Source organism: Anomaloglossus baeobatrachus, chromosome 1 (genome assembly GCF_048569485.1).
Source record: "Anomaloglossus baeobatrachus isolate aAnoBae1 chromosome 1, aAnoBae1.hap1, whole genome shotgun sequence".
Lineage (NCBI taxonomy): Eukaryota > Metazoa > Chordata > Amphibia > Anura > Aromobatidae > Anomaloglossus > Anomaloglossus baeobatrachus.
This window is the reverse complement of record NC_134353.1, coordinates 775,715,515-775,742,898: the sequence shown is the minus strand read 5'-3', so window position 1 is coordinate 775,742,898 and position 27,384 is coordinate 775,715,515. Positions and strand designations below refer to the sequence as shown.

The window sequence follows — 27,384 nt, the reverse complement described above, 5'->3', positions numbered from 1 at the left end:
ATAAAATGTCTATTAGTAAACCAGCAGATCCTTGTTTGCTCATCAAGTTGGAAAGAACTCTTAAGCTGGTGTCACACACAGCGACAACGACGTCGCTGCTACGTCACCATTTTCTGTGACGTTGCAGCGACGTCCCGTCGCTGTCGCTGTGTGTGACATCCAGCAACGACCTGGCCCCTGCTGTGAGGTCGCCGGTCGTTGCTGAATGTCCAGCTTCATTTTTTGGTCGTCACTCTCCCGCTGTGACACACACATCGCTGTGTGTGACAGCGAGAGAGCGACGAAATGAAGCGAGCAGGAGCCGGCACTGGCAGCTGCGGTAAGCTGTAACCAGCGTAAACATCGGGTAACCAAGGGAAGACCTTTCCCTGGTTACCCGATATTTACCTTCGTTACCAGCCTCCGCCCTTGCTGCCAGTGCCGGCTCCTGCACTGTGACATGTGGCTGCAGTACATATCGGGTAAATAACCCGATGTATACTGTAGCAAGGAGAGCAAGGAGCCAGCGCTAAGCAGTGTGCGCGGCTCCCTGCTCTCTGCACTGTGACATGTAGCTGCAGTACACATCGGGTTAATTAACCCGATGTGTACTGTACCTAGGAGAGCAAGGAGCCAGCGCTAAGCGCGGCTCCCTGCTCTCTGCACATGTAGCACAGCGACGTTATGATCGCTGCTGCGTCGCTGTGTTTGACAGCTAAGCAGCGATCATAACAGCGACTTACAAGGTCGCTGTTACGTCACAGAAAATGGTGACGTAACAGCGACGTCGTTGTCGCTGTCGCTTAGTGTGAATCCAGCTTTAGGCTATGTGCCCACGCTGCGGAAAATGCGCGGATTTTGCCGCGGATTTCTCGCGAAAAAGCCGCGGATTTCCCGAAAATCTGCAGCAGCGGCACTTCCCAGCCATTTCTATGGCTTTTTGGAAATGCTGTGCCCATGCAGCGGATTTTTCCGCAGCGGATTTGGTGCGGATTTTGATCCGGAAAAATCTGCAACATGTCAATTATTGTTGCGGATTTTGATCCGGATTTTGGCTTCAGAATTGGGGGGAAAAAAAAAATCCGCACCAAAATCCGCGGCAATTCCGCGGTAAATCCGCGGCAAATCCGCGGCAAATCCGCACCTTTGAAAAGGTGCGGATTTTGCGGGAAAGCCGCGGATTTTCATGTAGAAAAATCCGCAGCAACATTCTACCGTGGACACATAGCCATAAGAAAATCAATTGCAGTCCTAGTTTGGGTTAATGGATCTACAAAGCTTAGAGATTTTATCAAGACTGCAATAGTTCTTAGTATTATCATTATATGTGCAGAAATAAACAAGAAATGTACATTCTCAAGGCTGAGATACATTACAAGAAGCAGTCTCCCACCAACATATATAATGATAAATCCATCTTAGGCTATGTCTGCGTTTTTGCCACAAATTTGTTTTAAAGAAATTGTCCAGTTACCCAAACTAATTTTTTTTATAAATCTTGCTAATATGTGCCTCTCCACACATCTATTATGTTATTTCAGCAATATTACCTTTTATCGTGCTCTAGCAGCACATCCTGGGTTCAGTTCCTACAACTCTCATAATCCTTTACAGTGGCACTCTGTGCTCTGCTCATCCTCCCACCCCTGTGCGATATCATACTCACCCAACATGACTCCTCCTCCTCTCCTCTTGCTCCTGGTGCCGCCCTGCACACAGCTGCAGTATGGTAAGTAAACCTTCCTTTCCTTCTCCTCATGCTGGGCTGGGACTTGCGGTGATCACCGCCCACAGCCCAGTCACTAAGGATCAGAGGCTGCTGCTGCTGCTGATGTAATGTCAACTTTCAGAGCCTGGCGGTCATTTAGACCAGTTATCTACACATTAGATAATATTGGAGGTACAGAGTGGAGGGCGGTTCCCTGTACATGTGACCTCTAATATAGTACTGAGGTGACATAATGGTGATCCAGTCTAGATAGTGTTTTGTGCGCTGTACCCAAATCAGGGTCCATTTGAGCTTGGTGACCACTGCTTTGGGCATTATCATTTTATACTCACGTTTTTATGAGGTTTACTCGTTTTAAATGAGCACCATTAAAAGTTATATTTTATGTTTAGTGTGAGGTTGCACAATGTCCACACATCTTGCTATTTAAATTTGTCTTTTGGTAGTGTGAGTTGGTATCTTGCTATATAAGAGGAAATTTTTGATCCTGCGCATACAATTTGCGGGCTCGCACATGTGCACTTTGCTCTGCCCTACTGCAGGCCCATTGACTGGGCTGTGGGCAGAGTTTCACCGCTCGTCACAGCCCAGCATCTTACGTGCTCTCTCCTTTGCTGCAGAGCACCGCAAGAAGGAGCGATGCTGAGCTGTGAAAGGCGGTGTTCACAGCCTAGTACCTCAAGGAGACTGGGGCCCACCTCGGCGATGTCGGGTCAACTGAAAGTTGACGTGACATCACCGGATCTCAGAGGTCACGGTGCTGGGGAGCACTGGATGGGGATGAGCGGATCACAATAGCACCACACAGAGGTAGAATGTACTACACAAGGTATTTAACAAAAGCCTTCCCTATGAGTTTTATAGAGATGTGGCCATTAATGCTGAATAGTGAACCACCCTTTTAAGATAAGGTTCTAATACTTATTACACTGATACCTTTTGGTGAAGAAATACGCTTTTTTTTCTTTAGTCACCATTTGAAGTTTTCTAATTAGATTCCGGTGCACATGGGCTGGACTGTATACTGGGTCTTCTCCTCTATGTGATTCCTGAGTCCCTCCACCTGCGTCTGCTTTTTAAATGATACGTCATTGCTGAGATTTGAAACAGAGGAGGCCGGTCATCACAGACTGGAAGAAGGAGAAAGGGCTGGGGCATCACAGACGGGGAGGAGAAGACCCAGTGTACAGTCCGGCCCCTGTGCACCAAAATCTTATTAGCAGAAAACTTCAAACGGTGACTAAAGAAGAAAAACAAAGTTTATTTCTTCAACAAAAAGGTATCAGTGTAATAAATATTAGAACCATATCTTCAAATGGTGATTAAATAAGAACGAATTAGCGGATTTCTTCATCAAATATATCAATTTAATCAATATTATAGCGTCATTACAGTAATGTATTTAATTTGCATTACAAAATATGCTCACTGAAATTGGGAAAAAGTTTCAATCAAAGGATTATGTCAAAATCCCGTCAGAAGCCCTCAACCTTGCTTTAAGGAAGCCCAAATATGTTTAAAAATGATAGCTCTTAATTATGTTAGCAATATTTTATTAGACTTTATTTGCTACTTTAGTAAAAGTGAAAGTTTGCAGATAGAAAAAAAAAAAAGATCCAGCAGACTACTCCTTTGGAATCCCGTCTATGCAATCATCAAAGAATCCTTACAACTATAAAGTCCCCGTTACACGCTACGATTTATCTGACGATATGTCGTCGGGGTCACGGTTTCCGTGACGCACTTCCGTAATCGTTAGCGACGTCGTTGCGTGTGACACCTACGAGCGACTCTCTCTGAACGATCGCAAATATAGCGAAAATCGTCGTTCGGTTTGAAAATATCGTTCGTCGTTTTGAACGCAACAGACATATTGGTACGTTTGACACCCTGCCAACGACCAACAACATCCACACGACCGCCTTGGTCAAACAATATATCGATAAACGATGTTGCGTCGTTTGTGAGATGTGTACGTGTGACCGTTACTAAACAACCCATGTGCGATATCGGCAAATCGTTTCAACGATCTGGGAGTGTCACATTGTTTAAGAGATCGTCAGATAAATCGTAGCGTGTAACGGGGCCTTAAAAGTTATATTTTCTACCTTAAGCCTGACAGTTATCTTCACAAATTCCCTCCATCCAGTTTGAGTTATGCATTTCCCCTTTTTTATTACCAGATATCACAAGATTGACAGCACTTAGTCATTATAGTGGTGCCTGCCCTGTCCAGGTACTAAGACGATGCAATCCTTCTTGTGAAAAGAACACAATGACATATGAACCCTGCGTCACACATGAGAGCGCGCCATCCTATTACCTCCTGCATGGTTCTAGCTGGCTTCAGCTGATTCCCACACAGTCAACTGTAAATTTCATCAGCCCCAAGTCACATTTACTGCAGACAGCACAAGAATCAGAACACTGCAGGCCGTCACACTGTCAGAGAGAATGATTCATGCATCACATGCAGACAGTGTACTGCAGAGGCTAAGAAACACAAAAGCGGGGGGAAGAGGTGCACACAAAAAAGAAAGGAGTGATATCATCACAGAAATTTTAATTTACATTAATTGTTTGGATAAGTTATTAGTATTGCTTATCTATTACGCCGTGATTATATAGAACTATCATGTGTTGCATATTATATCATAGAAACAAGAGCCAACTAACAAGTTTCATTGTCAGATTTGAATTCAGGAGGTCAAAATCCTTAAGTAATGGCTGAATTCATAACTGAACCTGATAACTTTTGAAAACATGTAGAACAGTGTTATTTAGATTAGGGAATTCCTACTAGTGACATTCACTGATGTATAGTCGCTCCAAAAGTGGACCTCTTTTTTTGACAAGCTCACAGGATGCAAAAGATATGAATTAAACCTTTCAGTACAAGACAAGGGATCACAAAATGGAGATCTGTTACTTCAACTGCATGACATTCCCCAGAAGGGATGGGTAAACCTTGGCTCCAGCTGTTGAGAAGTGTCCGACCTTCATAGAAGATCAGAAACAGCTGGAGCGCTGACAGCTAGCTGCCTCTTCTACTAGAAGCGCTGTCTTAGGAGTCCTACTAGGGTAAGTCTGAACAGGTGTACACTCCTAATGAATCAGAACACTGGATTTCTTGGACCTAGAACATGCAGTCTCCATCTGGGCATTAAAGCTCTAGTTTAATAATATTTGATTTTGTAGGGTTTGCATAAAATTTAGAGTTCTTCTCATTTTCTACCTTCAGGGCACGAATATCAACTATATAACTGTGAAATATCACCAAAAAGCTCATCAAGATACAATGTTCAGTAATGCTACCTTGGCACCATCTGCTAGGTGTTTTCATCATCTCGTGAGTTTTTGCTGAGTTCCGTTTTCTTCTTAGAGACCAGAACATACTGGTTTACGTGACATGAAGTTGGCAGTAGTGCACATAATCATTATATAGAGATAGGTCATTGTAATCTCCACTAAGGGCAATGAGTGATGTGAATGGCTTTATTGTCCATGCATCACTGCAGATTATGTGATTATGTCAAAACTATGTAATGTAAATCAAATTTGATATCACTGATACTAAAAATTCTATATGCTATTTACCCATATACTCATCTATGTATATCCAAAAGATTAAAGGGAACCTATCACCAGATTTTTCCCTTAAGAGCTAAGGCTACCAACAGTGAGTCCATATACACAGAATTCCTGAATACTTTATATAAGATCCCAGCCCACTCTGTATAACGTAAAAAATACCTTTAGAATACTCACCTAGGGGGCAGTCCTTCCGATGGGTGTCCCTGGTTTCGTTCCGGTGCCTCCACTCAGTCTCTGCTTGAACCTCACAGCGGGCAGTCATGCTCTATGGTGCTCACTGTGACCTTCAGATGTAGCAGTGCTGGAAGCATCGTGGGACCTTGTGTGAATTACGTCGGACCTGAAGGGGTGTTTTTGGGGTTAATAAAGTGTTGAAAGAGGGTTTTTTTGTCTTTTTTCCCCCAAATATACGATTATTTCGGTTTGTGTTTATTTCTTTTCACTTACAGATTAGTGATGGGAGGGTCTCATAGATACCTACCATTACTAATCTAGGGCTTCGTGGCAGCTATGGGCTGCCATTACCTCATTATTACCCCAATTGCCACTGCACCAGGGCAATCGGGAAGAGCCGTGTAAGGTTCCTGGACTGTCACATTTAATGGATGCAGCAATTCAGGGAGGTTGCAGGCTGTGGGGCACCCAATAACCATGGGTATCCCCAGCCTGAGAATACCAGCCCCCACTTTATCTGTGCTGAGTATCATAATATGGGGGATCCTACACCATTTTTTTTATTTTACTGTACGATATAGACCCGCCTACTGGCGTCTGTGATTGGAAGCATGAGACATGCTATCATTCAGTGTGGGGGCTCATTTGACTGCAACTAATCACAGACGCCGGTGGGCAGGGGAAGCAGTGTATATTCAATTAAGGTAATGAGTGGCCCCGGAAGTGAATGAGCGGCTGCGGAGCAGTTATAGCAGCCCCGGTGAATCAGTCAGTATGACATGCTTGCTTCTATCCCTTTGCGCCTGATTCTGGTCCCCATAGACTCTACATGGGGACCGGCATCTGGCCAGATACCAGGGATTAATCGTCCATCGACTGTGAGTCAGCAGGGGATTGATCTGCCAGTCCAGAAACGCAGGGATAAAATGCAAAAAGAATTGACATGCTGCATCTTGGCTGTAGCTTCAAAAACGCAGCAAAAAAAAAAAAAGATGCGGACTGTGCAGACAGCAAAATAGGAATCTTTATAGATTTTACTGGGGGAAGAAATGCATACATTTAAGTGCATCTTATGTGACCACAAACTTCACAAAAAAGGCACCAAAAATGTAGTAAAAGATACAACATGCGCATATAGCCTTATGCCATATTTAACTATTTTGTTGCCTCACTGGAAAAGGAGCCCTGACTTAGCGAGATTGCGCCAAAGGTTTAGTGGAAAGTTTAGGCAAACTATTAGGAAGTGTGCATGGAGAATGGACAGTCTAGAGATGCCTCAAATTTATCATCCATCAGATTTCCAGTTACACATTCTCTATGTACCAAATGGGTTCAGTAAATCAGTGGTGCTCCGATACAGACGTCACCAATGTAATCATGTAATCCTCGCCCCATATCTGTGATTTATCAGAAGATGATCTTCGCATTTTCCAGTAAGGTCTCTGGGTGCATTTACACTGCGCGATCGTTAGTTGTAAATCACCGCTGACCAGCAACATGTTTGCCAGTCGTTCAATAGACTATTACGCAGGCAGACACTTCAGGAGCGCACTGTATGAGCGGATATAGATCGTTCTGTGCACATAGGCTCTTGGTAGCGCAGGTCCCTATCAGAATTCTGATTAGTTTTTTTCCCAATTTCTCCACATTTGGCATTTGTTCCCCATTTTATAGTATACCATGTGGTAAAACTAATAAGGTCATTCAAAAGTATAACTCGTCCTGCAAAAAAAAAAAAAAAAAAAAAAAAAAAATAAATGTATAGGTCTGGGAAGAAGGGGAGGAAAAAACAAAATGGAAAATGGAAAATTGGCCATGTTGCGCCGAGGTTAAAGAAAACTTGTGTCTCATATTTAATATGCTGGTATTTGCACTGAAATATAACATATCTTTATTATATGGATATGCTGTCTATTCAGTTATGCATTGCAAATCACTCCACCAACTTTATGAAATAAGAGAATAGATGCCATGGAGAATGACAATTCTCTGGCAATACCTTGTGCATATTAACTATGTATTAATCTCCTATTATCAGAGCAGAATACTTCTGACAGAATAACAATCGGAGATTTCTCCTTCATGTTGAGTACAGTGAAATTACTATCATTAGAACAATTTACACAGATAATATTGAACATTTTCTCCACATAAATCAACTGGGATTAAACAGAAAAAAAATCACATTCCTATCTGCAGCATTGGAGCGGAGATTTGCTGTTCATGTACTTAATGTACTTAGAGGAAAGTGACAGCAGATTTCTAGTTTCTAACGTATAGTGGAGATGTTATAGAACAGCTCAGGTTAGAAAGAGTCTAGTAGACTCAATCCGGCTGTGCAAGCTATGCAACGGATGCGGTGAAAACACCGCATCCTTTGCATAAGTTTTTCCTTTGCGGCCAGTCCGGTTTTTGCCGCTTGCGCTACTGAGCATGCGCAGTGGCAAAAACCGCATGCGGCGGCCGGATGCGGTTATTGCCGCATCGCGCCGCATCCGGCCGCCATAGGCATGCATTGAAAAATGCGCCGCATCGGCCGAATGCGGCGCGATGCGGGTTTTTTTGCCGCACGAAAAAACGTGCCAGGCAACGTTCCATCCGGCCGCCGCATCGGCTAAATCTGCCGCATGCGGCAAAAAACGGATGAACGCAAGGCCATGCGGCACAATGCGGCACTAATTAAAGTGAGTAAGGAAAATCGCAACCGGCAGCAAAAAAAAACGGTTGCGATTTTCCTGCAAAGTGCCGGAGTGTGCCGCATTGCAGAAACCGGAGGTGTGAAAGCAGCCTAAGAGATCCCCACCTCCCTGCTTCATTATCCTTTCTGTCACCTTCTCTCAGCATCACAATTACAGCTGGCAAATCCAGTGCATGCGCAGTAGAGTGTTCTTCAGCCTGGGTTAATTCACCCCCTATCTACTGCTAATCATTCACCCCCTATCTAATCTACTGCGCATGCGCCGTTGAGTCAGCTCCACTTCCATTATCAGTGGTGCGCTGTTCTAAGTTGTCCTCCCGACTTCCTCCTTGCAAGATCGCCCAGGTATGTGTGTGTCAGTCTGCCTGACCCCACCACCCGATTCAATAGGGGGTGAATTAACTCAGGCTGAAGAACACTATGGCGCACGTGTGGGATTTGCCAGCTGTAACGCTGTGACTGTGACGCTGAGAGAAGGTGACAGGATAAATAATGAAGCAGGGAGGCTGGGATCTTTTCCTGGGAACCAACCACCCAGTAGCTGAAGCACAACGCCCAGTAGTCCAATAGGCTAATTTGCATACAGCAATCTAAAGTAATATTTGTGGAATAAGGCATCGACTATGAGGCATACAGGTAAGACTACTTTCACCCTCCTATTACCTGTATGCCCATAGTAATAGCTTAAAACGGTCAAAGGGGAACCTTTATTAAGAGGTGCACACCACTTAAAGAGGTTGTTCACTACTTTTACATTGATGGCCTATCCTTAATAGAATAGGTTGTAAATGTCAAATCGGTCAGTGTCAGATACCTACCAATCAGCTGTTGCCTGTGCTACTGCTAGCAGCAGGAAATGCTAACTTCCGGAGCTGCTCCGTCAACTGATAGTGGCCAGGTACTGCACATCCACCGGCCATTCAGATCAGTAGGAGGAAGATGTGCAGTACTCGACCATGGCTGCTCTGGAACTGAGGATTTCTGGCTGCCGCTGTCACGGGCGGGGAGGACGCCGCCGCTGCGCTCGCTAACGCTCGGGTCCGGCGCTGCTGCAGCTGCTGCTCGGTGGCTCGAGCGGTGGGCCGGATCCGGGGACTCGAGCGGCGCTCCTCGCTTGTGAGTGAAAAGGGTGGTTGGTTTGGGGGATTTAGTCCGTGACGCCACCCACGGGTTGTGGTGAAGATGGGCACCACCGCTGCTGGTGACGGGGATCCCGGGAGCGATGGTAGGGTGCAGCTGGGATGTTGTTTTCCCCCTCCGTGGGTAGGGGTCGATGGTCCCGGGGCCCGGTGGTGTGACGGGGAGGCAGGGTTGGTGAGGTGCAGGGTTGCAGGGACAGCGCGGCGCGGTGCCGGAGGGCACGGGTGTACTCACTCAGTAAGAGATGCACAAAGTCCTCGGTAAACCAAACGGCTGGATGGACGGGTCCTGCAGCCAGCTGCAGTGTCTCTCCCCGGACAGGTGATGGCAGCTGTCTTTCCCTGCACCTTTGTGTACTGTTTGACTACGATGGGTCCCCAACGGTAGTCCGCTCCCCGGTGTATGGATGCCGGAGGAGCCCGTTTGCCCGCAGGCGCTGGCCCTTGGGTCTCTAGCCTTAGGCGGTAGCTGTATACCCTCACGGTGTGGACGGTTGCCTTCTAACGGGTCTTTGGCTGTTAGGAAACCCCTGGGGTTCCTGTCACACTCGGATTTGACTGTTGACGGCGACTCCAAGCCTAGTCGGGGTCCAATGGCCATGCCTGTGTTTGCTGGCTTCACTTCGCTCCCCGGTCGGTACCGGCGGGCCACCGCCCGTCCCCGGTCCTACGGTTCCGCGTCGATTCACAACTCCTGCAGACGGCCACCACCGTCTGCCAACCTTGTTGTCAGTGCCTGGGCCACAAACCCGGACACTCCTCACTTTACTCCTCTCACTTCAACCTCCTGGACTAAACTGTCTCCTTTTCCCGCCTCCAGGCCTGTGAACTTCTCAGTGGGCGGGGCCAACCGCTTGGCTCCACCCCACCTGGTGTGGACATCAGACCCTGGAGGGAGACAACAAGGATTTTATGTTTGGCTAATGTTGCTGTCTGGTGGGGGTGGGGGTGGGGGTGTTTGTGTGTTACCTGTGACGACCTGGCTAGTCCAGGGCGCCACACCGCCACCGGGACCAAATGCAGCTGACTGTTGGGGGTGTGGGGTGTTGGACTCAGGTCATCAATGTCTGCTCGGCCGATCTGATGAATAAGCCATCAATGTTACAGTAGTGGCAAACCTCTTATCAGTGGCGTGCGTCAAGGACTGGAGTAACATACGCCATCACATTTGAGGAATTTGACTAGCGGCTCCTCCCAAACGTCGCCCATTTTGGTGGAGCTGCCTGAAACTGGAATAAAAATGCATCGCACAAAGTTTTTTAAACTTTTCAAAGTGTTTTACGACCGCTTTCTGGCGCACAAACTTTCTTGAATCAGGAGCCTGTTTCTACTAAAGCAATTTCTGTACAATGTTATACAATTGTAGGCTGCACACAGCAATCCTTTCAGTATAGGGCAGAATAGTTGGAGACATGAATTACTGTAGTCCTTTACACTCTTAATGTGAACAGCAGCAACAGACAGCTGTAAATAAAAATACTAATCAGATTTTATTACCAAAACATGGAAGAACAATATATTTCTGTGTCTGTAGTGAGAACATGATAAACTACTAAAGTCCGGTGACTGCAGCATCATTGGTACTATACTAGCAAGCTGTGTGTAGGGCTACATAAACTACAGCTGTGCATGGAGAGTAAGGCTATGTGCCCACATTGCGTGTTTACATGCAGTTACGCTGCGATCTGCACCGCAGCGTAACTGCATGCGTCCTGCGTCCCCTGCACAATCTATGGAGATTGTGCAGGAGCCGTACCCACGTGGCATATTAGAGCGCAGCGCTTCGGCTGCTGCCCGAAGCGCGCGTTCTAAGAAGTGACATGTCACTTTTTCCGTGCGGTTTGCATGCTGTCTATAGGGAGAGGCAGCATGCAGAGCGCACGTTCTCTGCAGGTACCATGTGCTGTTCAGCTGCGCTCTGAAGCGCACCTTTTAGCTGCGGTGCAGAGCACACACGTGGGCACATAGCCAAAAGGCAACATTACAGTGGGCTAAAAGGCTCGGAGAAATATTGACTGTTATTTTGCCTGTCTATTCATCTTTGGATGGTACATGGATTCCTTCTGTGGGATAATACCTTTAAAAGATGCTTTGGAGCACGCCATCATTTTCTTTTGTTAATTAACAAGGATGATCGAATACCTCAAATATTCGGCTTCGCGAATATCCGACGAATAGGTCGCCGCTATGCGAATATTCGATGCGCAATAGTTCTGCATAGTTGTTATTCGGGTTTCCCATAGACTTACATTGCGCATCAAATATTCGCGAATAGTCGAATAGAGGCGACCTATTCGGCAAGTATTCGCGAAGCCGAATATTTGAGGTATTCGATCATCCCTATTAATTAATTATGGAGGAATCTTTGAGAAACACAACAAAATCAGAGGTAAGTGAAGGTGAAGTGTTATCACACAACAAGTAATAAAGCACCACTCAACAGGGATCCCTAATGCAAAACTTACACTAATATTCACACTCGCATAATGTACATTAATTTTGGATTTTCAGTGCAAAAAATGGCACAAAAATTTGCAACAATGTGCAGTACATCCAAATTCAATGATCCACAATGGAAAACTTTTCATGTTTAGGCTCTGTTCACATGTCCAGCTGTCATCCTTTGTAACGGATCCAGTATATACAAAAAATGAAAAAAAAACTGTATGCATTACAACCAAAGCAAAAACAAATAAAAAATAGAAACCATCCATTATAAGCGGTTTCCCATAGACGTCAATGTAAAACAAAAAAAAAAAACACGTTATGTTTTTGATGCCAATCAATAAAGTAGCGTAGATAAAAGTGAAAACAAATAGCAGCCGGAAAGGAAATGGTAAGAGATTTTTTGATGCCTCAAATGAATGGATCCTATACTAGAATATTTCCCAAAATGGATCCAAATATGGAAATAACTATTGGACATGTGAAGACAGCCTTAGCTTTGTGTTCTCTCATAAGAGCTGCCTTCATGTAATGGAAATAAGAGTATTTATCATTCTTATTCACAAGATTGTATAGCATTCTCTGTAATGCAGTGTGCAATGAGGAGTTATGGCCGCACATTACTTCACCTCCTCAGTCTCCGGACACTGTATGGTGTAACACATCCTGTCCACAGCGACATCAGACCCTAATGAATGCTACGTATGCTTACAGCACGCTTGTAAAAGAGGTAGTAAAATGCGAGGAAATGAGTAAGGGTGTTTATACGGTGAAGCATTAACATTCTTCCACTGTACAGAACCAGCCCCATTCCTTAGCACTCATCAGTGATTTGGATTCTGGGCTCACGTTTGTTAAGCAGATCCAGACCTATGAGGTAATCGGAGGATGACATGATAGTAGTAAAGCCTACACCGGGATGGCAGAAAATCTGCAAGATGAACAGACAAATCGGTGATCGGAAAGGAGGGGTGCATATAGGTGACGAGGTAGCACCTCAACATATTGGGGACAACCTATTTGCCTTTCTGGCCAATACTAAGAAGCTTATAATACAAAAACACATAACTTAGGAAAGAGTCGTCTCTCAGATTTTCCTTTGAGATACAATTATCTCCAGAAGATAATTGGATCAGGCAAAATTCGAGTTTGGATGTTTGCGCATTTTTCCAGGGAAATTTGATTTGTGGAGAAGATATTCTCTGTGAATTGAATGTCCTTTATTATGTTTCGAGAACACAAAAAATGTAATCTGTAGAAAGTAAAAATAGAAAATCCTTATACTCACCTCACCGGTTATCTCTCCGGTTCCTCCATTCTCCACCATCACGTCTGTCCTTGCCACATCTTCAGATCACGGCTGAAATCCCCAGGCCTCTCACACTAGGCTTGGACTTGTGGCTGTGAACGGGCCCGGGGTGACGCGGAGAGGCCAGAAAGTGTAAGGATTATTTTTTACCGTTTTGATGGCTTATTATGGTCAACAACAACAGTGGAAATTATGTCACTAAATGTGAACTACAAAAAAAAAAAAAACAAAAGAAAAAACAAAAGAAAAAACAAAACAGCATTTTTGTAAATATGGATTTTTGTAACCGTCCAGTAGAATTCCATTTCTCTACAATTTATTCACTCATCTTTAGCAATAACCTGGTTTGGGTCCAGTCTGGTCCTTCACGACAGCCGGACCTGGGCAGTCTTCAGTTTTCCAGATTGCATCCTTGTCATCTATTGAGCTTACTATGCCCCACAATGTCATGATGTTGTATTTCAATGCACATTCTGTCGTCATGTGAGGCATAGAGAATAGGCTTTATGTGATATCATGATGTCATGGGGGCTAGTAAGTGTAATAGGCTCCTGTAATGCCAGGCTAAGGATGCCAGAAACAGCGGTAAAAACTGCACTGGTCTGACAGCCACTGAGGACCACACTGGATGTGGGTCCATGGCAGCTCAAATGTACTGCAAACAGGTGACATATTTTTCACCCAATATAATCTAATGATCAGACAGAGCAGCAATGCAATTTTTGGTGATTTTCCAAAATTGTGGTTACAACAATGTGGATTTGTAAATCTGCAACAAATGAGCCAAGATGTGTACATAGATGGGAAGATTTGATTCTCTAATTGCATACCACTGGCAAATGGAGAATGGAGAGTTAGCCAGGTTTTGCAAATATCCTAATTCAGCAAAAAAATAAAATAATGGAAGACCCTTATCTGCATTGCTAAGAGGCTTTAGTGAGAGCCACTGCGAGGGTGAGCTGTGCCAGAGTGGTTGTCACCCAATTTAAAGGGAATCTGTTGTGCCGCCCCCGTGCCAGCAGCCAGTGCTGCTCGGATCCGGATCTACGGTATGGCTTGAGGGGTTCTCCGGACCCGGGGGTCGCACGGACACTCCGAATAATAGGGGGACGTATTTATACGGGATTGGTTGTAAAATGTCTGTGACGCCACCCATGGTGTTTGGTGAGATGCAGCACCACCGCTGCGGTTGCGGGGCTCCCAGGGATGTTGGGCTGGCAGCTGGATGTTAACCCCTCCGTGGGCAGGGATGGATGTCCCGGGGCCCAGTGTCTCTATGTTGAGGGTGATGAGTGCAGGGGCCGGATGTTACTCACAGTCGAATAAAGCACACAAGTCCTGTGATAAACCATGGTGATGGTGGCCGGCTGCCGCAGATGGGTGTATCTGATTCCACACCCGGGTTGATAGTCAAAGTCTCTCTCCTCTGCACTCATTGTGTTGTAGGTAGGACTTCCCGGTGTGAAACGCGGGAGTCCACTCCCGGTCCTTTGGTTGGGAGCTGTGCCCATCTGACGCTGAGCCTTGGGATCTACGGGCCCTGGCGGTTGCCCTAGCCCTCTCTGTGGGTGGTTGTCTACTTTTCGGGACTTAGGTTGGGACAGGACCTAAAATTCTGCCCTCAATTGGTTAATTAGCTAGGCCGTCGGTGCCGGTCCTGGCTTCAGGGTCCAAGTACCGCCTCTGTGCACACGTTTTCCGGGTCGGTTCTCCGGTGTCGGTACCGGCGGGCTCCAACCCTGTCCCGGTCCATCTCGGATTTCCGGAAGCCGTCTTCCTGTCTCCTGCAGACTTTGGCTACTGTCTGCCGCCTAGCCAAGGTGTCAGGGCTCCGAATCTGGCACCTGTCAGCTTGGCACCTCCACTCCAACTTGGACTTGAATGTTAACTGACTGTTTTCCCGCCCCGGGCTCTCCAGACCCCTAGGTGGGCATTCCCTATAGGCCTGGTCCCGCCCACTGGTGTGTCTGTCCTTCCCTGAGGGGGGTGACTAGGGTTTCAGGTCGGCTGATTTAACCCTTCGTGGGATAGGTGTTATGCGGAGGCCTACATGTACAACTACCTGGTTTTCCAGGGCGCTACACTGTCACCAAGTATTTGCCACCTAACCTGAGAGCAGCATGATGTAGGGACAGAGACCTTGATTCCAGCAATATATCGCATACTGGGCTACTTGCTGTAGTTTTGATAAACTCACTGTCTTATCAGCAGGAATTCATTACAGGACTAGTAAACCTACTGTCAGGTAGTTAAAGACTGTCAGGACATTTTTGCGATGTAATCTGAAGCCAGCATGCTGTAAGTATTAATATGTAAGTTTACAGCCAGTCGTCTCTTACCTCAAAATCTGTTTTTATTTACCTGCAATGTTAGTTGAAGCCTCTTAGCTTTATCATTAGTGGGTCTCAGCAAGTTGTAGTCCGACTCTGCCCCCTTCTGTGATTAGCAACTTCTGTCTCTGGAAATGTACACTGAAAACCTGGTTTGGGCAGGGGCAGCTCCTAGAGCTCTGCTACATACAAAAAATAATCTTTCACTATGCTAGAACCACTGCAGCCACTAATCTGAGTGATACACTGTTAGATTCAGAATCTCTTTACATCATGCTGCTTTCAGATGAGGTAGCAAAAACCTAATCACAGATTCCCTTTAAGCATATTAATGAGCTCTGTATAACCCCACACCCACACCACTGATTGGCAGCTTTCTGTACACACACTAAAGCGGGCTTTACACGCTACGATATCGTTAATGAATTATCGTCGGGGTCACGGTGTTTGTGACTCACATCTGGCGTCATTAACGATATCGCAGAGTGTGACACTTATGAGCGACCTTAAACGATCGCAAAAGCGGTCAAAATCGTTTGCCGTGGAGAGGTCGTCCTGAAACCAAAAATCGTTGTCTGCTTATTAGCGATGTTGTTCCTCGTTCCTGCGGCACCACACATCGCTATGTGTGACACCACAGGAGCGACGAACATCTCCTTACCTGCGTCCACCAGCAATGAGGAAGGAAGGAGGTGGGCGGCATGTTACGTCCCGCTCATCTCCGCCCCTCCGCTTCTATTGGGCGCCTGCCGTGTGACGTCGCTTAGAAAGGAGGCGGTTCGCCAGCCAGAGCTTCGTCGCAGGTCAGTTAAGTCCGTGTGACGGGGTTAAGCGAGGTTGTGCGCCACGGGCAGCAATTTGCTCATGTCGCACAACCGACGGGGGTGGGTACGATCACTTGCGATCTCGCTAGCAAGATCGCAGCGTGTAAAGTACCCTTTAAATGTCCAGAAAGCTGCCAATCAGTGGTGTGGGCAGGGTTATACAGAGTGCACCACTCAGAACTGCAGCAGAGAAAACATTGATTTTATCAAAATGACAGCAAACAGCTCAGTAAGTGACACATCACTGGAATCAGGATCTCTGTGTCTACATTATGCTGTTCCCAGATGAGGTAGCAAAAACCTGGTGACAGATTCCCTTTAACCAGAATCCAGAAATACAGGGATTATATAAGGGGTTTATGCCAATCTGTATTGAATTGTAATCCAGCTGACATTGCGGTCCTCCCGTCCTCTGCTGTAGCTCTCTATACCTCAGGATATACCATTTGATGTCTCGCTCCATCAGACTCCGTATATATAAAGGTATTGTTTCCTACATGCATTGCTTCCAGGGGACAAAAATATCTGCACATACAGAATCTGACAATGCCTATAAGGCAGCGCACAAAGGCTGCACGTCTCCACATAAAGCAGCTGTACATGCTTTTCCTGCTGTGTGAGTGTGCAAAGCCTTTACGAGTGTGCGCTATATTTTCTAGGGACGATGTAGAATATTTCGCTTCGCCGCAGCATTAACCCAACTGATCGTAAAAAAAAGCACAAATCTGCAAAACAAAATCCCGAATATTGTAAACATATATGGTATAGCTATAGGTTAACGAGGACCACGATCCCCTGTTTTTTTTGCTTGTAAGACATAGTGCAGTGTTGATTGTCTGCTCGCAGGTCGGCGGTGCTCTGCTATCCAAAGAAAACAGTATTGATCTGGTAACAGACACATACAACCATAAATTACACCTGTTCTGGTCGGGTTCTCTATCAAAAACAGTGAACCATTTGTTCGGGCAAATAGATCGATGTGGCTCAATTTACGGTTTAGTGCCCAGGTTTGGATAAAGGAGCCGCTAATAATTGGACTATGCTTGGATGTCACACTGGATTTTACACTATATTTCCCCTCGTGTTCAGCAGTCTGGGTGTATGAGACCATTTCTAGTATAGGTCATTCTATCCCACTATTAGACAGAGCCATATAAAAGAGTCACAGTCCCTCGGGACAACATTTGGCAGCACCCCAAGTCCCCCAAGTCATGATAATAACCGAAAATGTAGAGGCGCCCCTCCTTGTGTTATATTATTTCTGCCTTTTTATAACACTGGCTCATAGTAATTGCATATGTCATTATTAAACTAGAAAAGTTATAATTGGTCTCAATTGTGGCAAGTAGAAGTCAGCATGTGGTCATCTGTAAGCATCTGTGGTCTGGTGATGAGCGCAGGGTATGTGAAAACCAAGGAATCCTAACAGTGAGCAGATTACATACCGCGAGTAAAGAGTGCTTGTCAATGTCCCCAACAACCGCCTTAATTGGCAAAGTATTATACAAGGTCCCCGAATGCGGAGAGGCTTAATAATTATAGCGGACTGTTGTAAGACACAGCAGTATTTACAGGTAATGTATGACATACTCCTGGGGAATATGGCGCTGGCTACTTAATGTCAAACAATGGTTTAAGTCTTTAAGCAAAGAAAATTAATGTTTCAGCTCGCAGAGATAAATGCATCCAATTAATTTTGCAAATTTCTCTAAAATGCCATCATATGAACAAATAAAGAAAATATCCAACGCGTTTCAAACCCAGCAGGTGTTCATAGTAGTGATGAGCGAGCACTACCATGCTCAGGTGCTTGATACTCGTAACCAGCAGTCGGATGTTTGGATGGGTGCGACCCAAGTACCGAGTATAATGGAAGTCAATGGGGAAGTGGAGCATTTTTTGGGGAAATCTGAAAAAATACTTGAATCCCCCATTGATTTCCATTATACTCAGTACTCAAGTTTCGCCTGTCCGACAATCCAACTGCTCATTACGAGTACCGAGCACCTCAGCATGGTAGATCTCGCTCATCACTGGTTCTTAGGGGTACTTTGCACGCTGCAACATTGCAAGCCGATGCTGCGATGTCGAGCGCGATAATCCCCAACCCCCGTCGCAGCAGCGATATCTTGTGATTGCTGCCGTAGCGAACATTATCGCTACGGCAGCTTCACACGCACTTACCTGCCCTGCGACGTTGCTCTGGCCGGCAACCCGCCTCCTTATTAAGGGGGCAGGCCGTGCGGCGTCATAGCGACGTCACACGGCAGGTAGCCAATAGAAGCGGAGGGGCGGAGATGAGCGTAAACATCCCGCCCCCCTCCTTCCTTCCGCATAGCCGGCGTTAGACGCAGTGATGCAGGTAGGAGATATTCCTCGCTCTTGCGGCTTCTCACACAGCGATGTGTGCTGCCGCAGGAACGAGGAACAACATCGTACCTGTCACTGCTGGCAAATTATGGAAATGTCGGACCCTACACCAATGATACGATTACGACGATTTTGCGCTCGTTAATTGTATCAAAAAGGATTTACACACTACGATATCGACTGCGACGCCGGACGTGCGTCCCTTTCGATTTGACCTCACCGACATCGCACGTGCGAGGTCGCAACGTGCAAAGGGCCCCTTAGTCATGTTTTTTTTTCCTGCATTGTTTGTCAATATGAAGGAATTTTAAAGAAATTTCCTAAATAAATTGGATACTTTTGGTTTTGCAAGCTAGGACATTAATTTTCTTTGTTTTTACCATTGAAGACATGGTCATTTGCGCGTTTTGTTGCACTGAGGATTGCATCCCATACATTGTAGGTGAGCAGGTTAAATTTCCCTTTTTTGTTTAAGCCATTAAGCCTCATTAGTTTACTCTGTTAAGGGCATCTAATTTTGCCGACCTCTCCTGCCGACACCCGGCACCCCCATTGATTAGCTGTCATTTGTTCCAGCTCCGGCCAGATGTAAACATTGAATGGAGCGTAACGGCCGAGCTCCCTTCCACGTGTAGGGGCCGCTATCGAGAATGGCAGACCACATACTATTCTGATGACAACTAAGGATAGGTCACCCCTTTAATAAACAAAGATTGGTAAGCATGGCATTCCCTTTAATGCAGAAAACCGTAGCAATGAATGTACATTATTGCATCTCCTATGATATTCTGAATAATTCTTGATCAATATACAATTTTAAGTAATATTTTTTCATTACTTGTAGACTGTGAGCCTTCGCGGGCAGGGACCTCTATCCTCCTGTACCAGTCTGTCTTGTATTGTTTATGATTATTGTACTTGTCCCTATTATGTACACCCCTTTCACATGTAAAGCGCCATGGAATTGATGGCGCTATAATAATAAATAATAATAATAATTACTATTCCCAGAGTTTAGATGCTACTAAAGCCTGAAGATCTCATGTTGTGGGTCAAAAAGGCGGTGTGTTGCTTACATTCTATGTTGTAAGGAGGATATCTTGGGATTGATTCTTACCACACTTCCTTCCCTCTTACAGAAACTTCTTCTTAGTTTGCTGTATCAGGAAATGTTTAAAGTGATATTTCCAACACAAACATTGCTATATATGAAGAACACCGATATTCCGGCATGTAATTAAAAAGACAATGAAAACCACAAATCTAACCATTTGGATAGAAACCTGATGAAGCAGCGTTTTTGTGTCCAGCTATAGACGCCATGTCCATGCAGCTGTGTTCGGCTCAGACGTAAAACAATTATCCAGACACCACTGATGTATGTGAGCCCTAGCCTAAACCATAACAGTAAGGAGTTCATATTTCTCTCCGTTATGTCTGGAGTGTGACCACACATGCAGTTACCTCTCCTCCAGGAACACACAACTCCTATTTACGAGGCTCCATGTGGGTCTGAATGTCCTAAACTTGGGACGGGCTGATAATGAACTAAATTGGTGATCATAAGAACATTGACCCTAATATACATGGCAATCAGCGGATGAGTGTGTTTGATGGCTGATTACATTTTTTATGCTGGTCGCTTGTAAAAAAAAAAAAAGCACACTATGCAAACTGTATAGGACAGTATTAACAATAGCTTGCACCCTTGGATTTTGTGTTCAAGTGAATTTCACAAGCAGATTCATGTACCAGAACAATGGGCACCAGGAATCAAAATGAGAAAACTGACGGCACTTCCTAACAGACAAATGTGAATAGGTGCAAACTGAGCATGAAATATACTCTAACAAATATACAGCTGCACTCTGAGACACTATGGTTTGCAAACACTGAATATAGGAATGTAGACATGCATTACTGCTAAGAAAGTACATTTAAAAATTGAGACACTTGGCACATAAAAAAAAGGCCAGCTTTATGTGAGCATCTCAGAGTGCACCATGAATCGGACACGGGCAGCATTATTGCACCTATATATGCTTTACTCAGAAACTGTGCGATGCTTCAATAAAAACATATATTTACAATGGATGGAGGCCAGGCGTCTTGTGGGCAGCTCCGAGGCAGGTCCTCAGGATCTTCTTCCCTCTTGGGTCACCTAGACTGACAGGTCTCTCCCTATGTGTGTATACCTGTCAGTAGAGAGGAGGTGGAAGTGGTGATGCCTCTGTAACCCCGCCTCTAGGACTACTCATCTGAAAACCATAGTCTGCAGATGGCTTCTAATTGTATGTTTTCCCTAACACCATAGGGCTTCAAAGCAAAACATAAATGGCTGCAATAACAGTGTCTGATTCATGGTTCCTGTGATTCAGACAACATGAATCTGCCGTCAGTTCATTTTTTAGGATTTTTTTAAGCATCATTCATTCCTAGAACCCTATGGGCATGTGACTGCCAAGACATGTGCACAGCCACCCGGGTCATTAGACTAGGACAAGAGACCGATACACATGTCCCAACACCGGTCAGTGCCGTTCATTTCCCGATGAAGACGAGAGCAGCGCTGGAGTAACCCCATAACTGAATGTGCCGTATACACGTTATCAGTGAAATGCAATACTGAAATACTATGTGCACTGACTGCCTGACTCCGAATCTATGACTTGGTACAATCTGCTGGGTCTTTTCTTCCAGGCTGCAGAGGTATTGCTTCCTTTTTCTCCTCCACCATCACAAGATATACTAATACTCCACAGCTCCTAATACACAGGCTAAAAATATGCACAGAAGGTAATTATAGCTACAATCAATATTCTCGCTCAGTTGTGCGTTTTATTCAATGGTTCTGTTTACCAATAAATAAAACCAGTCTATATCTTGGCTTGGCTTACTGGTCTCTACAATTTGCATGGATTTTACAGCCTACAAAGTGTTAATGAGGGCCTGAAGGTCATCTGAACCGCACCTCGGTGTATGATAGGCATAATTTGTCACAAATCACTGCTCTGTGCCAATGCTGGGAGTTTACAAGGTGATATATTACCAAGCCACACATGGCAGAGCTCCGGTGCTCATCTGTCATGTGCATGGGGCTAAGACCATTGATAAGGGGCTGAGAGGGGAACGCTTGGAAGGGAGCTCTAGATTACAGCTGTATAAGGGGGGGGGGGACTTTATATCAAAGTATTAGACAATATTTTCCAGTCAATTACCCATATGACAGAAAGTAGACTACGCAGGTAATAAGATAGATGATGGCCTTATGTTCCCTCATTTCACTCTTGACAGTCATTAATCAAGGGCGATGGACGGACTGAGACATTATATCTACCATATACATTCACTTTTACATTACATCGATTTATGGTGAAACAATTCAGAGGAAGACTGAAATGTATAGGGAAATGGAAACATTCACATTGGTAGAATTCATTGTGCACAATCCTGAGAAATGGCTCCAATTACTATACAACAGAAAACATTGTATCCATGTCTTATTTATAAACATTACAGCAAAGCACTGGAAACGTCACGTGAAAATGATTATATTCTCAACATTGCCCACCTGATGACATAGTCTAATGGGACATGAAGAATAAGGAGGTGCCCAGGAGAGCGCTGCAGATGGCACCATACTGACAACTTATACATTGGAATAAGCAGAGAATGGGGACAAGTACAAGAAATCAGTGACTGAAGGATCGCCCTATATCTTAGTGGGATCGTCACCTGAAATGTGCGACTTGACACACACCAGACAAAAAGGGGGTTCAAAGCCAGATCACAAGTCTAGAGGCTGCCCCGTCCTTTCAGACACCTCTGAATAGCTTGTGTTAACAGATGGGTTGTAAAGCAGAAGAGGCAATGAGGAATCTGCATTAAAAGACTCCATCGTAAAGTTTAAGGACAAGAGCACAGACGAAGGGGAAAGAAAGCTGTAGACCCAGCCAAGGAGCAGACCCCTGCTGCTGGCATTCATGGGAGAAGTTCAAGATTAACACAACTTCAGCACAAGGGACACCAGGGCTCACTATAGGGACAGATGAGCACAGGCTGGAGAAGGCAGTGGCCACCAGCCTCCACAGCTGGCCATACATGAAGCGAGCCACCAGCCGCCCACAGCTGGCCATACATGAAGCGAGCCACCAGCCTCCCACAGCTGGCCATACATGAAGCGAGCCACCAGCCTCCCACAGCTGGCCATACATGAAGCGAGCCACCAGCCTCCACAGCTGGCCACACATGAAGCGAGCCACCAGCCGCCCACAGCTGGCCATACATGAAGCGAGCCACCAGCCGCCCACAGCTGGCCATACATGAAGCGAGCCACCAGCCTCCCACAGCTGGCCATACATGAAGCGAGCCACCAGCCTCCACAGCTGGCCATACATGAAGCGAGCCACCAGCCGCCCACAGCTGGCCACACATGAAGCGAGCCACCAGCCTCCACAGCTGGCCATACATGAAGCGAGCCACCAGCCTCCACAGCTGGCCATACATGAAGCGAGCCACCAGCCGCCCACAGCTGGCCATACATGAAGCGAGCCACCAGCCTCCACAGCTGGCCATACATGAAGCGAGCCACCAGCCTCCCACAGCTGGCCATACATGAAGCGAGCCACCAGCCGCCCACAGCTGGCCACACATGAAGCGAGCCACCAGCCTCCCACAGCTGGCCACACATGAAGCGAGCCACCAGCCTCCACAGCTGGCCATACATGAAGCGAGCCACCAGCCTCCCACAGCTGGCCACACATGAAGGCATCACCCACAGGAGAGCTCTGCCCCAATACACACACATACTGCTGACCCTCCAAGGACAATTGTAAACCCTCACACTGTCTCCTTATAGAATAATAACACACAATGCAGCACAATGCAGAACACATGTAGGTCTGAGGCATAGTACACAGCAGAGGTGGGATGGAGAGAAATGCCAGGAACTCACCCTAGAAAGCCAGCATTTATCAATGGGGACGGTGTGTGTCTGCTGACGACCCTCCTGCCTGAGCACACTCCTGAGCAGACACCGGGCTGCAGACCCCAGCACTCACTTCCCAGGGAGAACAGCTGCCGGAGCTCCCAGCTCTGCCAATTCATGGACCTGCCGGGGAGGGGGCGGGGACTCGCTGTGACTGACACCTCCAGGAGCCAACCACAGCCTCACCTTCCAGAAACAAAGCCAGACAGTCCCTCTGTACAGAGAGGCGGAGCAGCAGCTGGGATTCATTCAGGAGTCACTGCTGGCTGTGGGAAAGTAATGTGAGGAGGAGGTGTGACCTGAGCCGAGGACAGCACGGGAGGGGATGCGGACCCCTGCTGGACACTGGAGCTGCTGCACACAGGAGCAAGGATGGCACCTATGCCTGATTGTCAACACAGTGGCCACCTGATTATATATTTCTAAATAACTTATCCAAAAATCATGGACAGTCACCATATTGTCTGCATAGAGTGTCAGCCCAGATAGTAATGCGATCACTCAGCTGCATTTACTGTGAGCTGTAAAATGATAATTACAGCCGTCCTCATGTGCAGAGTATGGCTACAATGTGCACCTGCCGAGCGTCCTCAGTGAGGACACATGTGATGGCATCTAACCCTAACCTTACCTTCCTCACACATCTGATGGCATCTAACCCTAACCTTACCTTCCTCACACATCTGATGGCATCTAACCCTAACCCTACCTCCCTCACACATCTGATGGCATCTAACCCTAACCTTACCTTCCTCACACATCTGATGGTATCTAACCCTAACCCTACCTTCCTCACACATCTGATGGCATCTAACCCTAACCCTACCTTCCTCACACATCTGATGGCATCTAACCCTAACCCTACCTTCCTCACACATCTGATGGCATCTAACCCTAACCCTACCTTCCTCACACATCTGATGGTATCTAACCCTAACCCTACCTTCCTCACACATCTGATGGCATCTAACCCTAACCCTACCTTCCTCACACATCTGATGGTATCTAACCCTAACCCTACCTTCCTCACACATCTGATGGTATCTAACCCTAACCCTACCTTCCTCACACATCTGATGGCATCTAACCCTAACCCTACCTTCCTCACACATCTGATGGTATCTAACCCTAACCCTACCTTCCTCACACATCTGATGGTATCTAACCCTAACCCTACCTTCCTCACACATCTGATAGCATCTAACCCTAACCCTACCTTCCTCACACATCTGATGGCATCTAACCCTAACCCTACCTTCCTCACACATCTGATGGCATCTAACCCTAACCCTACCTTCCTCACACATCTGATGGCATCTAACCCTAACCCTTATTTACTCGCACACGTAAGAGCATCTAACCCTAACCCTACCTTCCTCACACATCTGATGGTATCTAACCCTAACCCTACCTTCCTCACACATCTGATGGCATCTAACCCTAACCCTTATTTACTCGCACACGTAAGAGCATCTAACCCTAACCCTACCTTCCTCACACATCTGATGGCATCTAACCCTAACCCTTATTTACTCGCACACGTAAGAGCATCTAACCCTAACCCTACCTTCCTCACACATCTGATAGCATCTAACCCTAACCCTACCTTCCTCACACATCTGATGGCATCTAACCCTAACCCTACCTTCCTCACACATCTGATGGCATCTAACCCTAACCCTACCTTCCTCACACATCTGATGGCATCTAACCCTAACCCTACCTTCCTCACACATCTGATGGCATCTAACCCTAACCCTTATTTACTCGCACACGTAAGAGCATCTAACCCTAACCCTACCTTCCTCACACATCTGATGGTATCTAACCCTAACCCTACCTTCCTCACACATCTGATGGCATCTAACCCTAACCCTTATTTACTCGCACACGTAAGAGCATCTAACCCTAACCCTACCTTCCTCACACATCTGATGGCATCTAACCCTAACCCTTATTTACTCACAGACCTAATTACAGTTAACCCTAACCCTAACCTTCTTCACACACCTGATGGCATCTAACCCTTGCTTCCTCACACACCTGATAACATCTACCCTTATTTACTCACACAGCTAATCACATTTAATCCTCACCCTTGTTTCCTCACATACTTGATGGAATCTAAGGCTAAGTGCGCACACTGCGTTTTTTTGACGCTGCGTTTTTGTGCGTTTTTTAGCGCTAAAAACGCACAGAAATGCAGCGTCTTTAAGGCTAAGTTCACACACTGCGTTTTTTTGACGCTGCGTTTTTGTGCGTTTTTGGCCGCTAAAAACGCACAAAAACGCACCCGCGTCGAAAAAAACGCATAAAAAATAGTGCGTTTTTGGCTGCGTTTTGCTGCGTTTTTGATCTCTGCGTTTTGCTGCGTTTTTCCAATGCATTGCATGGGGGGAAAACGCAGAAAAACGCAGGAAAGAATTGACATGTCCATTTTTTTTTCAAGCTCAAAAACGCAGCTTAAAAAAAAAGTTGTGTGCGAACAGCAAAAATGAAAACTCGTAGACTTTGCTGGGGAAGCAAAGTCATGCAGTTTTGAGGCCAAAAACGCACCCGAAAAACGCGCAAAAACGCATTGTGCGCACATAGCCTAAAAACGCGTTTTTTCTCACTGCGTTTTTCAGCGTTTTTTTTTATCAGTGAACATTGCCATTAAAGATTGTTGAAAAAAAAAAAAGGTCTGTTGTCATTTCCTTCTTCCATAATATGTTCTTCATTCTCCACTAGTGTATGCAGGAGAGCAGACAGCTGCAGAACTACAAGGCTCAGCATACTCCATCCACGAGTGGATGCAGGAGAGCAGACAGCAGCTGCAGAACTATAAGGCTCAGCAAGCTGCATCCAATAGTGTATGCAGGAGAGCAGACAGCAGCTGCAGAACTACAAGGCTCAGCATCCTCCATCCACTAGTGGATGCAGGAGAGCAGACAGCAGCTGCAGAACTACAAGGCTCGGCAAGCTGTATCCAATAGTGTATGCAGGAGATCAGACAGCAGCTGCAGAACTACAAGGCTCAGCATCCTCCATCCACTAGTGGATGCAGGAGAGCAGACAGCAGCTGCAGAACTACAAGGCTCGGCAAGCTGTATCCAATAGTGTATGCAGGAGATCAGACAGCAGCTGCAGAACTACAAGGCTCAGCATCCTCCATCCACTAGTGGATGCAGGAGAGCAGACAGCAGCTGCAGAACTACAAGGCTCGGCAAGCTGCATCCAATAGTGTATGCAGGAGAGCAGACAGCAGCTGTCGAACTACAAGGCTCAGCATCCTCCTTCCAGGACTGTATGCAGGATTTCTTTGCCCCCCCCAAACAAAATAATGACGTGGGCTTCGCCATATTTTTGTATGCTAGCCGGATACAGCAGGCAGGTACGGGCTTCCCCCAACCCCCAGCTGCCTATTTGTACCCGGCTGGGAACCAAAAATATAGGGAAGCCCTTTTTTTTAATTATTTCATGAATTTCATGAAATAATAAAAAAAAAAAATGACGTGAGCTTCGCCTATTTTTTGTGTCCAGCCGGGTACAACTAGGTAGCTGTGGATTGGAATCCGCAGTGCAGGGTGCTTTCTGGGCACCTCCACTGCGAATTGCAGTCCGCAGCCACCCCAGAAAATGGCGCTTTCATAGAAGCGCCATCTTCTGGCGCTGAATCCAACTCTTCAGCTGCCCTGGTGGCTCGCTGGCTAATAATGGGGTTAGGGCTAGCTGTATATTATCAGCTGGCCCTAAGCCCAAAATTCATGGTGTCACGCCAATATGAGACATGGCCACCATGAATTTCTAGTAAAGATAAAAAAAAC

At 46.1% G+C, this 27,384-nt stretch overlaps 1 protein-coding gene across 2 annotated transcripts in view; it reads right to left on the bottom strand.

Annotated features, from left to right (window-relative positions):
* MARCHF3 (membrane associated ring-CH-type finger 3) overlaps positions 1–23,701 on the bottom strand; it is a 268,488-nt gene extending 244,787 nt beyond the window's left edge. The window contains exon 1 of one of the 2 annotated variants that reach the window (XM_075324814.1): positions 23,546–23,701. In XM_075324814.1, coding sequence (XP_075180929.1) covers positions 23,546–23,697 — 152 coding nt within the window. In that variant the 5' untranslated portion in view covers positions 23,698–23,701. The remainder of the gene's footprint in view (positions 1–23,545) is intronic. The other variant, XM_075324800.1, reaches the window with a different exon arrangement.
* Between the last annotated feature and the right edge of the window lie 3,683 nt (positions 23,702–27,384).